We start from the raw sequence: 15,540 nt of genomic DNA, 5'->3' as shown, positions 1-15,540 counted from the left end.
TATAATGGTTTGAATTTTGATGATTGCCACATCTCTGAAGTTATAAAGTTCTTGCAAAAACTTGCTAAAAGTCCTAATGCTAGTGCTATAAATTTGGCTTTCACGCATCATATTACAAATGCTCTCACAAAAGCTAGAGAAGAGAAACTAGAGCGCGAAGCCTCTATTCCTAAAAAGCTAGAAGATGGTTGGGAGCCCATCATTAAGATGAAGGTTAAAGATTTTGATTGTAATGCTTTATGTGATCTTGGTGCAAGTATTTCCGTTATGCCTAAGAAAATTTATAATATGCTTGACTTGCCACCGCTGAAAAATTGTTATTTGGATGTTAATCTTGCTGATCATTCTACAAAGAAACCTTTGGGTAAAGTTGATAATGTTCGCATTACCGTTAACAATAATCTTGTTCCCGTTGATTTTGTTGTCTTGGATATTGAATGCAATGCATCTTGTCCAATTATATTGGGAAGACCTTTTCTTCGAACTGTTGGTGCTATTATTGATATGAGGGAAGGTAATATAAAATATCAATTTCCTCTCAAGAAAGGTATGGAACACTTCCCTAGAAAGAGAATAAAGGTACCTTATGATTCTATCATTAGAACAAATTATGATGTTGATGCTTCATCTCTTGATGTTACTTGATACACACTTTCTGCGCCTAGCTGAAAGGCGTTAAGAAAAGCGCTTATGGGAGACAACCCATGTTTTTACCTACAGTACTTTGTTTTTATTTTGTGTCTTGGAAGTTGTTTACTACTGTAGCAACCTCTCCTTATCTTAGTTTTGAGTTTTGTTGTGCCAAGTTAAGCCGTTGATAGAAAAGTAAGTACTAGATTTGGATTACTGCGCAGTTCCAGATTTCTTTGCTGTCACGAATCTGAGCCCACTGCCCTGCAGGAAGCTCAGAAAATTATGCCAATTTACGTGCATGATCCTCAGATATGTACGCAACTTTCATTCAATTTGAGCATTTTCATTTGAGCAAGTCTGGTGCCATTTTAAAATTCGTCAATACGAACTGTTCTGTTTTGACAGATTCTGCCTTTTATTTCGCATTGCCTCTTTCGCTAAGTTGGATGAATTTCTTTGATCCACTAATGTCCAGTAGCATTATGCAATGTCCAGAAGTGTTAAGAATGATTGTGTCACCTCTGAATATGTCAATTTATATTGTGCACTAACCCTCTAATGAGTTGTTTCGAGTTTGGTGTGGAGGAAGTTTTCAAGGATCAAGAGAGGAGTATGATGCAACATGATCAAGGAGAGTGAAAGCTCTAAGCTTGGGGATGCACCCGGTGGTTCACCCCTGCATATATCAAGAAAACTCAAGCGTCTAAGCTTGGGGATGCCCAAGGCATCCCCTTCTTCATCGACAAATTATCAGGTTCCTCCCCTGAAACTATATTTTTATTCGGCCACATCTTATGTGCTTTTTCTTGGAGCGTCTGGTTGTTTGCTTTTGTTTTTGTTTGTGTTTGAATAAATTGGATTACATCATGCTTGTGTGGGAGAGAGACACGCTCCGCTGGTTCGTATGAACACATGTGTTCTTAGCTCATAATATTCATGGCGAAGTTTCCTCTTCGTTAAATTGTTATATGGTTGGAATTGGAAAATGATACATGTAGTAATTGCTATAATGTCTTGGGTAATGTGATACTTGGCAATTGTTGTGCTCATGTTTAAGCTCTTGCATTATATACTTTGCACCTATTAGTGAAGAATACATAGAGCATGCTAAAATTTGGTTTGCATATTTGGTTTCTCTAAGGTCTAGATAATTTCTAGTTTTGAGTTTGAACAACAAGGAAGACGGTGTAGAGTCTTATAATGTTTACAATATGTCTTTTATGTGAGTTTTGCTGTACCGTTCATCCTTGTGTTTGTTTCAAATAAGCCTTGCTAGCCTAAACCTTGTATCGAGAGGGAATACTTCTCATGCATCCAAATACTTGAGCCAACACTATGCCATTTGTGTCCACCATACCTACCTACTACATGGTATTTCTCCGCCATTCCAAAGTAAATTGCTTGAGTGCTACCTTTAAACAATTCAAAATTTATTACCTCTTATTTGTGTCAATGTTTTATAGCTCATGAGGAAGTATGTGGTGTTTATCTTTCAATCTTGTTGGGCAACTTTCACCAATGGACTAGTGGCTTCATCCGCTTATCCAATAATTTTGCAAAAAGAGCCGGCAATGGGATTCCCAGTCCCAAATTAACAAACTAAAAATAGACACTCCTCCATGGTATGTGATTGTTGGACGGCACCCGAAGGATTCGGTTAGCCATGGCTTGTGTAAGCAAAGGTTGGGAGGAGTGTCATCATAATAAAACTAAAATAAAAAGGCACTCCTTCATGGTATGAGATTGTTGGCAGGCACCCGAGGATTCGGTTAGCCATGGTTTGTGAAAGAAAGGTTGGAAGGAGTGCCATCCAAAAATAAAATAAGATGGGAGCCGCTCTTTGAAGGTTTGTCTGGCAAGGGGGTTAGAGTACCCGCTACCATTCGTTGACAACAACATACACCTCTCAAAACTTTATTTTTATGCTCTCTTTATGTTTTCAAAATCAAAGCTCTAGCACAAATATAGCAATCGATGCTTTCCTCTTTGAAGGACCATTCTTTTACTTTTATTTTTGAGTCAGTTCACCTATTTCTCTCCACCTCAAGAAGCAAACACTTGTGTGAACTGTGCATTGATTCCTACATACTTGCTTATTGCACTTATTATATTACTCTATGTTGACAATATCCATGAGATATACATGTTACAAGTTGAAAGCAACCGCTGAAACTTCATCTTCCTTTGTGTTGCTTCAATACCTTTACTTTGAATTATTACTTTATGAGTTAACTCTTATGCAAGACTTATTGATGCTTGTCTTGAAGTGCTATTCATGAAAAGTCTTTGCTTTATGATTCACTTGTTTACTCATGTCATACACATTGTTTTGATCGCTGCATTCACTACATATGCTTTACAAATAGTATGATCAAGTTTATGATGGCATGTCACTCCGTAAATTATCTTTGTTATCGTTTTACCCGCTCGGGACGAGCAGTAACTAAGCTTGGGGATGCTGATACGTCTCCAACGTATCGATAATTTCTTGTGTTCCATGCCACATTATTGATGTTATCTACATGTTTTATGCACACTTTATGTCATATTCGTGCATTTTCCGGAACTAACCTATTAACAAGATGCCGAAGTGCCGCTTGCTCGTTTTCTCGCTGTTTTTGGTTTCAGAAATCCTAGTAAAGAAATATTCTCGGAATTGGACGAAATAAAAGCCCGGAGGCCTATTTTCTCACGAAGCTTCCGGAAGACCGAAGACGAGACGGAGAGGGGCCACGGGGTGGCCAAACCCTAGGGCGGCGCGGCCCCACCCCCGGCCGCGCCGGCCTGTGGTGCGGGCCCCCGTGCCGCCTCTCGACTTGCCCTTCCGCCTACTTAAAGCCTCCGTGACGAAACCCCCGATACCGAGAGCCACGATACGGAAAACATTACCGAGACGCCGTCGCCGCCGATCCCATCTCGGGGGATCCTGGAGATCGCCTCCGGCACCCCGCCGGAGAGGGGAATCATCTCCCGGAGGACTCTACACCGCCATGGTCGCCTCCGGAGTGATGAGTGAGTAGTCTACCCCTGGACTATGGGTCCATAGCAGTAGCTAGATGGTTGTCTTCTCCCCATTGTGCTATCATTGTCGGATCTTGTGAGCTGCCTATCATGATCAAGATCATCTATATGTAATTCTATATGTTGCGTTTGTTGGGATCCGATGAATATAGAGAATACTTGTTATGTTGATTATCAAAGTTATACATGTGTTGTTTATGATCTTGCATGCTCTCCGTTATTAGTAGATGCTCTGGCCAAGTAGATGCTTTTAACTCCAAGAGGGAGTACTTATGCTCGATAGTGGGTTCATGCCTCGCATTGACACCGGGACGAGTGACGAGAAAGTTCTAAGGTTGTGTTGTGTCTGTTGCCACTAGGGATAAAACATTGATGCTATGTCTAAGGATGTAGTTGTTGATTACATTACGCACCATACTTAATGCAATTGTCTGTTGCTTTGCAACTTAATACTGGAGGGGTTCGGATGATAACCTCGAAGGTGGACTTTTTAGGCATAGATGCGGTTGGATGGCGGTCTATGTACTTTGTCGTAATGCCCAATTAAATCTCACTATACTCATCATGATATGTATGTGCATGGTCATGCTCTCTTTATTTGTCAATTGCCCAACCGTAATTTGTTCACCCAACATGCTGTTCGTCTTATGGGAGAGACACCTCTAGTGAACTGTGGACCCCGGTCCAATTCTCTTTACTCGAAATACAATCTACCGCAATACTTGTTTTTACTGTTTTCTCTGCAAACAATCATCTTCCACACAATACGGTTAATCCTTTGTTACAGCAAGCCGGTGAGATTGACAACCTCACTGTTTCGTTGGGGCAAAGTACTTTGGTTGTGTTGTGCAGGTTCCACGTTGGAGCCGGAATCTCTGGTGTTGCGCCGCACTACATCCCGCCGCCATCAACCTTCAACGTGCTTCTTGGCTCCTCCTGGTTCGATAAACCTTGGTTTCTTTCTGAGGGAAAACTTGCTGCTGTGCGCATCATACCTTCCTCTTGGGGTTGCCCAACGAACGTGTGAAATACACGCCATCACCTTCCTCCGTTGAAAGCCGATATGCAGATACTCACCAACGGCCTAACTCATCGGACAGCATTGCCTTGTGCCCTGAACACGTAGCGGGTAGCTCCTGTGTCATTGTGCTAGAGTCGATAGCTATGCATCGGCTTTGTTCCTTGCATATCATGCGAAAAAAAAAAATTTACCGGCCGATTTTTCCTATCGGCCCCTAACATTTCACTGCACACATGTACATCTGCCCATGTTCATCTGATTATATGCCCCCCGAGCCGATTCTGCCAGGTAACTACTGAAATTGGCTCTGTGATTAGCCAAGGCACTCTATGCGAACGTCGGCTTGATTAGGACCAGTGTGGACTTCTTCCAGCTCATTAGCCGACGTAACCCCATTTCCTATTAGATTGGCGTTGAACCCAGGCAGAATGGATGGTGAGGATAATTTTGGCCGATTCCTGGAATCGGCCTCCATGTTGTTTGCTCGATGAAGGTTTTGTAACGTTCCTCCATAAATCCTTGGGGTCGATCACTTGGATCGGCATCGCCACATTTGTCTATCGATGTTGCTCTTGTTACACGGTCAGGCCGGTGGATAAAACCAGCCTGACCCCGTTCTTTGTCACGTCGATGCGCTCGCAGTCGTCCAAATTGATGCCTGAGAGTGGCTCTTGGCCTGATGTCTCCCAAACGTTCATGCCAGCCGTTGAAATCTCGGCTGAATCATCTTGCGTGGACGACTTCTACTTCATCTCCATCCCACTGTATTAGGCATTGGTGCATCGTGGATGGAATGCAACAGTTGGCGTGGATCCAATCTCTCCCTAGTAGGACAGCATAGGAGCTCTTGCTGTCGACAATAAAGAACGTCGTAGGGACAGTTTTCCTTCCTACGGTCAGATCCACATTCATAACACCTTGTGCGTCGGATGCTTGGCCGTTGAAATCGCTCGGTGTTACATTGGTCTTGATCGGATCCGAGCTGGAGCGTCCCAACCGACGTAGCATGGAGTATGGCATAAGGTTAACTGCCGCTCCGGTGTCCACCAACATCTTGTTGACAGGCTGCCCATTGATGTAACCTCGCAAGTACAGGGCCTTCAGATGCCTGTAGCTTCTCTCTCGTGGCTTCTCAAAGATGATCGGCCGTGGGCCGCGATCCGATTGTGCCACATGTGCTTCGTCTAATCTCGGAGCGCAAAACTCCGTTGGAAGGATGAAGACCATGTTTGTGCCAGCCGATGTCTCATCATCGGCTTTCTTTTGTCTGGGGCGCCACTCTTTCCTTTGTGGCCGACCTTCTTCGTCCAGGGTTCGCTGAATTTTGGCGGCCAGATCAGGCCGCGCCTTCCTCAACGTGTGCAGGTATAACCTTTCAGCTTCCTCCAACCCACGTAGACGCTGAACCCTTCGCTTTTGGGAACGGCTGAGTCCATCAGGGCACCACCTTGGCCGGTGGTACCTGTCTTCTTCTTCTTCTCCCTCGTCTTCCAAATCCTCAAGATCTTCCATCCGAGGGGACTCAGCACGTTTGCTTCGAGGCGGGAGAGGCCCTAGACGCTTGAACACGGACACGTTAGCTGCATCCTTCTTCTTTTGTTTGCATTCTGGGCAGTTGCCGATTGTTGGCAATCGGCTCATTCCTGAATCCCAGCAGTGTCTGAAGAAGGGGCAGTCCCAGTGCCTATCCTCGTCGTCTTGCTCCCTTGACTTTTCCTTGGCGTGGCGCTCATATCGCTCCTCGTCGCGATCATGCCGACGACGTCTCCTGTCGTCCCTAGCCAGACGATCTTTTTCATCATCGTCGTTGTATCGTCGGCGTTGGTCATACTGACTCACATACTTGTTGAGGAGGTGATCAGAGAGAGGTCACTGATATCTTATGTTCTTCACTTCTCCCTCTGTGACGTAGCGCTTGCCGTCGTGGCGGAGCCGATCGCGTGGAGCGGCTTCCTCTGTGTCTTTGCTATGAGAGCAGCTGCCCTCATCTCCGTCCTTACCGCAGTGGTGCCCGGATCCCACCATGTTGATATTGCACGAGAAATCTGGCTGGCACCCTCCATGGTAAGTATACTCCACCATATTAACGGCGGGGAAGGGGTGTGTGTCGACCTTCATGGCGTACTGGTTGAAAATTAGCCGCCCTTTTTCTATCGCCATTTGGATCTGCTGACGCCACACCCTGCAGTCGTTGGTGGCGTGGGTGAACGTGTTATGCCACTTGCAGTATGGCTTTCCGTTCAGCTCTTGCACCGTGGGGATCTTGTGGCCTTCGGGTACCTTTAGCTGCTTCTCCGTGAGTAAGAGGTCGAAAATCTGCTCAGCTTTGGTCACGTCGAAGTCGAACCCTTTTGGAGGACCTTGTGGCTTAACCCACTTACAGGACACGGGGCTTGCCGCCCGAGCCCATTCAGCCACTCGCTACCTCCTCGATCTCCCGCAGACACCTTCATCCTCGTCCGCCTCAACCAGGACCACCGCACGCTTGAATTTGTCCTGGTAAACATCCGGGTGGCGCTGTTCATATGCCGACGCCTTCCGCACCATGTGCGCCATGAAGGGTAGTCTCGCTCGGGAGGCCACGTCCTTGATCGATGATGAGAGACCCACCACCGCCAACTCGATCGCTTCTTTTCACTTACGTGAACCGAATAGCATCGGTTCCTAATGGTCCCGAAGCGCTGGATGTATTCCGACACCTGTTTCCCCACGCTTCGTCGTACTTGTGCTAGATCGGCAATGCCAGCCTCGGAAGCCTCCGAGTGATACTCGCTCATGGAACCGCTCTTCCAATCGCTTCCAAGTCCGGATTGAGTTCGGTGGCAGCGATGTGTACCACCCGAAAGCCGATCCCGTGAGGGATCGTGCGAAGAACCTCACACGCAGCTCGTCCGAGGCTGAGATCGTGCCCGACTGTGCCAAATATCGGCTCACATGCTCGATGGAGCTGGAACCATCCGATCCACTAAACTTTGTGAAGTCGTGGAGCCGATATTTGGGTGGTAGCGGGATCAATTCGTACTCGTTGGGGTACGGCTTGGTATAGCCGATTGTCCTCCTTTTCGGCATCATGCCGAATTGGTCTTTCGAATTGTACAAATCTGATCCGCGGTGATGGCTCGAAGGTGTCGAACCCCGATGATTCGTCGGGGTGGCATACTTAGCCAGCCATGCTTGCTTTTCCAGCTTCTGAGCCAACCGCAGGAGCTGAGCTCCGGAGGTTTGTCGGGGTGGCGTACTTAGCTAGCCACGTCCGCTTCTCAAGATCCGTTGCCGACGTTCCTCCCCGCTGTTCCGAAGTCCCTGCCGTCGCAGCCTCGGTTCGAGAGTGCCCGACTTGCTGCGATCCGGCACGTATGCGCACGTGTATCCGTGCGGGATCTCCTTGGGCGCCTCATGTAGGAATTGGTAGTCACTAGGGTCACCACCAATCTTGTAGACGACGTATGCCGATGAGTTCGGCACTTCGGTGCTGCCAACGCGAACGGCAGCGGTGGACGGGACTGGAGTGGCATCTCTCCTTGGTAAGTCCCCGCAGCTGGTCCCGACGGAGAATACTCGATGGCTCATGATTTCCTGGATCACGCGCGAGCGACACGCTCCAAAGTGTTTACCGGGCTCTCGAGTGGCGGTGCGGCGAATGAGCCACCATGAAGTTGATCTCCGACGCAGCGACCTAGTGCGTTCTTCGACGGGGAGGACAGGTCCACTCCATCGAGCGCGCCTTCGGTGAGAACCCCTTCCACCCGATGCCATGGGAGCGGGTTCTGTGGAAAGAGCCGATGAGGTCGGCTTCGAGGACTGATTTGATCTCGTCATGCTTCTTCTTGAGCTCGTCAGTCAGATCCTCGTACTTGACCGGAGTGCCTTCCGCCATCTCGGACGTAGATGGCGATGCGGTGGATGTCGAAGATTGTCCCACCGGGCGTGCCAGAATGTGTTGCGGTCAGAAACCCACCGGCGGGCAGCGACGGGCAACACCGTAGAGCCGGGAACAACTCGGTGGCTGCGGCCGGCCCCGGTCCCTCGCAGCAACGGCCCGCAAAGCCTTCCGGTCACACGTCCGATGCTGTCGCAAGGGCGTGCCACCTGACCTATACCTGGTCGGGAAGGTGTTGGATGATGCCTCGCTTAGTTTCCTGCATGGCATACACGTAAACGTTAAATACGAGCCTCGATCGGCTCTCGGGTTATCCCGTGAATCGGCTCAAAGAGCCGATCCACCCATGATTCGTACGAGGTGTACGAATATATGGTGGTCCTGCTTGATCAAGATAAAGCTAAAGCGATCTACGACGATTTAGGGTTTTCACCGCATAATCGGATCATCCTACTCACGATTGGGCCTCGCGCTCGCGTACGGTGATCGTAAGCCGATCCTAGACAGGGCCTAAAAACCAACACGAGGTTGATCCCCGGAACATCCCGTCTAGGGCTAGCAAACTACACCCTACACGCCGCTGGATCCTCCAACCCTTTGTAAGGCCTAACTATTGCGGATATTAAACTAATCCTTGAAGAACAAGGAGCAACCGTAACGAATCGGATCTACTAAACAATGATCAAGCGGGGTGCCGCCCCTACACCTAAGATAGGTGTAAGGGCGGCTAGATGTATAAGGGTTGCACTACGACAAGCATATGATACGAAGAACAATGCTAACCCTAACACATCTAAGATAACTACGTTGCTCGCCATCAAAAAGGCTTCAGATGACGAGCAACGCATGAACAACGTAATAAGCTTATGCTGCCTAGATCGCAAGATGCGATCTAGGCAGCATGGTGCTTACCGGAAGAAACCCTCGAGACGAAGGAGTTGGCGATGCGCCGAGATTGATTTATGGTGAACGTTGGTTGTTGTTTATTCCATAAACCCTAGATACATATTTATAGTCCGGGGGACTTTCTAATTCAGGCGTGCACCTAATCGTGCACGGGTAAAACTCTAACTCCTAACCGACACATATCCTACTATGGTACAGATACACGGGCAATTAGCCCAAACTTGGTACACAAGGCCGATTCATGTATTTCTTCTATGTATATATCTTCAAGCCCATCTCCAATCGCGGCCCACTTCTGATCCGGTCAAATTCTGGTGATAACAAGTGTACAACTTAGCAATAATGGTATGAAACTTAGCACTACGAGGTATACAACTTAAAAATAATGGATGTGCAACTTAGAACTAGGGGGATACAACTTATGAATAATGGGCATGAAGCTTTGCACTAGGAGGTATAAGACTTAACAATAATGAATATGAATGTTCAACTTAGCATTAGGGGTATACAACTTAGCAATAATGGGTATGCAAATCTATCTATAAACACAACTTAGGAAAATGTGTGAGAGAGCAACTTATTATGTGCAAAAAACAACTTTGCTTATTTCTGGATCCAATAATACCACCGCTAAAAATAGAACTTACCACATGTATGAGAAAACAATTTGATATCTTCTTGGCAGCGGCCGTTATGAAGTACAACTCCACCTCGATTAATATAGGCCCTATGACGTTGGGGAATGCGAGAGGATGGACGAACCGTCCGTGACAAGACCGAAGCGAGCAAGATGAGGAGAGGATGCGACATCGAGACTAAAAAGCAACATCCAACTAACATCCAACTGAGCCGAACAAGGACCCAATAGGAACCACATGTATTTGTGCCTAAAATCCTTGAAGTTAGAGGAATAAATTGCAAAACAAATGAAGAGATAAGATCTTCTCTCTCCCAAATAGATTCGTGATGAACTGTGTGGCCTCGCGCCGATTTTGGCCTCGCTGGGTCTTCCATGCACAACCCCGTCCCTCCCAGCCACCTTCCTGCAAGTGCCACACAACCTCTACGAAGTTTTCTTCCCCGATGTCGAGCGCCTCTTGCCGCCCTCGATTCGTCGTCTCCCAACCTCCCCGCCTGACTACGATCACACCCTTTTCATCCCTTATACAACTTTGCGATGATGGGTATGCAACTTAACACAAGTATGACACAACAAATTGATGTATACAAACACAACTTAGCAAAATGTTGGAGAAATCAATTTATTGTTGTCTGCAAATTGGTACTCCACCCCGACCTTATCCTAACACACCCGTGCAAATTGGTATTCCACCCCATCGCTCGATCCCCATCGCGCCGCCTAGTCTTCTTCCTCGCGAGGTACTCCTTTTCTCCGTGCTTGCTTCCGCCCCACCACCTCGATGCTCCGGCGCCCCCTCCTGGCCTCGCTCCGTCCACACGCGAACCGCGCCCTACCGCACCTCTTCTTCTCTAGAGAAACGCCGCCTCTTCCAGCCCATCCCGGAGCTCCCGAGCACCTCCGGCTCGGCCTCCTTCGCCGACGCCGGCGGTCGCAGCGGGAGGAACTTGTTGCGGAGGAAGGCGCGGTGGTCGGCCGGAGTCCCGGCACAAGCGATGCGGTGGTGGGCCGGGGTCCCGGGCGGACGATGCGGTGGCCGAATTGCGCCGCGTAGGAGGTGCGAAGTGGGTCGGGGCACTCGATTTGTGGATGTTGGGGTTCCGGGGATGCTCGTTCAAGGTGGGGAGGCTACCCCGAGGACCGAGGTGTGCGGCGAGGTGGAGGTTTTCCTGGCGGCGCGCGGTGATGTGGGGGTGTTCCTGGCGGCGTGCGGCGGCGCGTGATGCAGACGTGCGTGGCCTCCCGGCGGCGTGCGGCGGCGTGCGGCGGCGCGCGGCGCAGAGGTGGGGGGCCTCCGGCGAGGTGGGGGTGTTCCTGGCGGAGCTCAGTGCAGAGGTGGGTTGCCTGCCGGCGGCGCGCGGTGCGGGTGCTGGTCCCCGGCGGCGAGAGGTAGAGGACCTAGAGGTGGGGTGTTTCAGTGCTGAAGAGGAAGAAGGCAGATAAGATATGTCGTCGTCAGGGGAGATTTGGTCGGAAAGTAACTTCGTGATCGGGTCGATCAGGCAGATCGGCTGGACAGAAATCGAGTGCTCCAAACGACAACGGGCATCCAAGCACTTTTTAGCACTTGGGAAACAAGATACGGACTTCGTAAACTACCTTCGCGGTTAAGGCAGATGCGGGAGTTGCGCCGCATATTTTCGGATCCCTCCGAGCGAACGTGGACTGGCGGCGCAAGCGGAGGAAAGCAGAACGAAATAGAAGCTACAACGAGGCCTTCTTTTCTTAGTTTGACCAATACGTGAGTAAAGATGTTTAAAGGCCGAAGCGATTGGCCCATTTGAGCAGTTCGAGGCCCAGGCAATCTGGTAAGGCCTAAACCCATTTAGGGAGTAGCAGCCCTGTAATGAAAAAGAGCCTTCTTAACGCGATCAAAAAATCGTAACGCTCTCGTAACCCCAGTTCAGGACAGGTAAGTACGTCCAGACCATTAGATGATCTGATTGGACGGTTAAGAACTTCAAAACGCTGTGGAGCCTCTTAGGTAGGCAAGTTTTACTGTTAACTAATTCTGCAAGTGCTGTCTGGAGTTGGCTCAAGCACATTAATCTCATATTCACAAACAACTTTCATTTTCCATTTTTATACGGTGATTTCATAAGCTGAACATATTTAAGATACATCTGGTGCTAGAATCGTGTAGTAAAATTACCCAGGAGAAGGATCCAATCCTTTGATGTTGTTAACTTTCACCATATGAGAATCGCTTATTCAACACATATGAGCACAATACACCGAAGGATAGTTCATTTTTACGCCTAAACACTAAGATTGTTCAACAAAGTCGGACCTATTTCCCTAAGAAAACAATTTACTTAGAGTCGCGACCCCTCCCGAGTCGCTCCTCTCCCGAGCGACTCCGGGGGAACCCTAGTCCACCACCGCCCGCCGCCGTACGCCACCATCCTGGCCGCCGTTGCTGCCCTCCCTGGCGGCGGTGGCGGCGCCCATCCCCTCGACTGATGGCGTGGGCAGGGGAGGCGTTTCCCGGCGGCTCCTCACGGGAGGAGGTGGGAGGTCGATCCGGGGCGCAGGGCGGCGGGGCTCTTCATGGCCGGCGCATGAGGTTCTCCGGCGGGAGGCATTGAGGAGGAGGGCTGTGGCGCCCATGGAGGTGCCCTGACCTGCGAGATCCGGTGGAGGCTGCGGCCCGATCTGGTAATCGTGGGGTTAGACCGGTGCTCTGCACTGGATCCCCTTGTTCCTCTTTCGCCTTCTCAGCTTTGGAGACGACCAGCGGTGTGGGGACCTGCTAGTCTTGCGAATAATGGCGGTGGTCCTTAGATTTCTTCTCGCGCCAAGATGCAGATCTGCCGGTGCCTGTCCTCATCGATCCGGCGGATGTGTCGTGTTCTGGAAGGCTCCGACGGCGCTCCATTGGGCGATTCAAGCCTGGAGGTTGCCGAATCGGGTGGAATTCGGTCGAGCGCACCCATGTTTTTACTCTGGCCGTTTGGTTTCAGAGGGAGCGTTTCGAAGCTCTGCTGGCGGTTATTATCATGGAGCACGTTTTCGCTCCGTGGTGCTGGCCGGAGAATGACATGGAAGCCGAGATCCGTGGTCTTGCAATGGTGGCTCGAGTCTGGGTGGCGAGGAGGAATTGGCTTCATGATTGGTGTCTTTGGAGCAGCGGCATGCGAGTGGGGGCGACTGCACAGGAGAAGTTCAAAATCTTACCTTTCATGGTGAAAATCCAAGGTCTGTCCTTAATTGGTTGTGCCTGGCAATGTTCTTGTTGAAGGCATTGTTTTGAGAGTGAGGATTTTCTTCAGGGTGAAAACCTAAGATCTATGATCGGGCGACGATAGCGCTGGTGCACTGTTACCTTCTTGGAGGCGTCGCTTTTGGAGAAGCTGAACTTCTGGTGCTATCATGGTGGTGTTAGTGTTGTTGTTTAAAGGATTAGATCACTGTAGCGGGGCTTTTCTTTTTTGGTAATTCTTCTTCTTTTTTTGGCTGTGTGCATCCGTAATATCGCTAGGGCAGTGCGTTGTTGCAGAGGCTGTGTAATTGGTATCTCTGATATTAATATATACTCTTTGTCGAAAAAAAGAAAACAATTTAATGTTTGTCTGTTTTTTTTCTTCTGAGTTTTTCTTGAAGCAGGGCTAGAATCAAATGCTGCAACTATATGCATCTTCTAGAGGTAATGCTGTAGTCTTCCATTCATATTCCAAAAAAAAAACATACTGAATCAAGCCCTCTATTTGTTGGAGAACAACTACTCGACGACATTTCATCTAACCAATGCGCACATGTATTATAATATCTCTAGCACTAGAATCCTGCTTATTAGTAATACTATGGGGAGTTGGGGCCAAACTACTGTAATTATCCATCTAGCAGCCTTTTACACGATGCCGCCCATAATGCTTCTGTAGCGCCATGATCTTCCGTTCTTCACCGCGAGATCCAACAGAGCAGAGGGGCAATGTTCCTTTAGCTGTTTGATCCCATCCGCCGCGATGAACGCTTCGAGATTACCAGGGGAGGAGAGGAACTTGATGCATGCTGCGGTCAGCACGGAGCAACGGTGCCGCTCGGCCAACGCTAGAGTGGCAGCCAGAGAGCTCATGTCGATGTGCTGACACAGCGCCTTCTCGCAGATGAGTTTCAGCTTGTCCAGCTTATACCTGTCCGCGGAGACAAGAATCTTCTCCGCCATCGCCGCCTCCTGGAGCTGGCTCGTCTCCGGAGGCGAGTCCGTGTAGATGAACCGGAGGAGAACCTTGAACACCTCGGCGTCCATGTCATCAATGCGTAGCTTGATGGTCATGTCGGCGGTCGAGGCGAGCGACAGTTCCGTCTTGAAGACGGGCGATTGGGCCTCAAGTACCCACCGGTGCGCGGGAAACGTCTCCCCGCCGACCTCGATCTGGACATCTACTTTCTTGATATTCCACATGGCTTCTGCGAGTTGCCCGCGCAGGTCGAACGGCGGCGCTGCTGGCGCGGCAACCTCGACATGGGCGTCCGTGTAGTGCTCCGTGACCGTGACGTCACAAAGGACGGTGAGGCAACCGTCGTGGAGATGCTTGTCCTTGTCGAGATCCTCGTGTTTCACGAAGTCTATTTCGCCCCAGCCGAAGGGAGGCCCCTTGAAGGTGCGCTCTGTTATGTGTTTGGTGCAGGATGGCATCCCGTCCCGGTCGAGTATGCTCAATTGGCCCTTTGCCGTGGCAGCGCCGGTCTTTTCGTGGCTCGCCTGCTGGAGGAAGATGGAGACGTAGCCCTTGTACAGATCGGAGCAACCGTTTGGATAGCATGCAAGACACCAGTCGTGGCCGCCAACGTTGAACGTGCCTGATCTCATCTCAGTGTTATTCGCCACCGTCTTGCTGAGTTGCGTGAATCCGTCGATCCGCAGCACGTGGGAGCCGGTCACCTGCCTGACGCCCATGGTTGAAGCGGAGACCTGCCGCCGACCGGCGCTGCGAAGGCCGGACAAGCGCGCCGCCATTGACATGATGGGAGCTTCCGCGTTTGACGGAGGAGACGGCAAATTGGAGATGTAGGAGGTTTAGGTATGTGCGGCAAAACAGGAGGTGCATGCTCGTGTTATATACGGAGTATATGGCTGTTTCACCGGCCCTGGACTCTGATACTTCAGATTGGGAACCGACGTGTATATATGAGACCGTGACTTCTCAGTTTCCGTAGTCCGTCCAATATACTCGAGGTGAAACCATGTGTACAAATAAGAAGAGACCGTGACATATCTGCTTTGGCACACACGCACGAACCAAATTTACTCATCACCTGGGCTTCAATAATTAGCAGACAGTGGTTTCCAACAAAAAAATCTTTCCAGATCGATCTTGAGTCCATCTCACCACAAAAATCTAAAATCTTGGACAGAAATCGAACGCGGACGTTCAGATTTTGTCACCACCGCACGACGCCATCCTAGGCAGCCCTCATAACAAGCAACGGCGTTGT

The 15,540-nt window shown here is 49.5% G+C and overlaps 1 protein-coding gene across 1 annotated transcript; it reads right to left on the bottom strand.

Annotated features, from left to right (window-relative positions):
* Window positions 1-11,229: 11,229 nt before the first annotated feature.
* LOC124664061 (BTB/POZ and MATH domain-containing protein 2-like) lies at window positions 11,230-15,001 on the bottom strand. The gene is made up of 3 exons (XM_047201666.1): window positions 14,019-15,001; window positions 11,988-12,078; window positions 11,230-11,499 (listed from the first exon to the last, which is right to left on the bottom strand). Exons 1-3 carry the CDS (start codon window positions 14,999-15,001, stop codon window positions 11,230-11,232), a joined length of 1,344 nt encoding a protein of 447 aa, XP_047057622.1.
* Window positions 15,002-15,540: the final 539 nt, after the last annotated feature.

Source organism: Lolium rigidum, chromosome 1, assembly GCF_022539505.1.
Source record: "Lolium rigidum isolate FL_2022 chromosome 1, APGP_CSIRO_Lrig_0.1, whole genome shotgun sequence".
NCBI classification, from domain to species: domain Eukaryota; kingdom Viridiplantae; phylum Streptophyta; class Magnoliopsida; order Poales; family Poaceae; genus Lolium; species Lolium rigidum.
The sequence above is the reverse complement of the archived record's forward strand: the minus strand, read 5'-3'. Positions and strand labels throughout refer to the sequence as shown.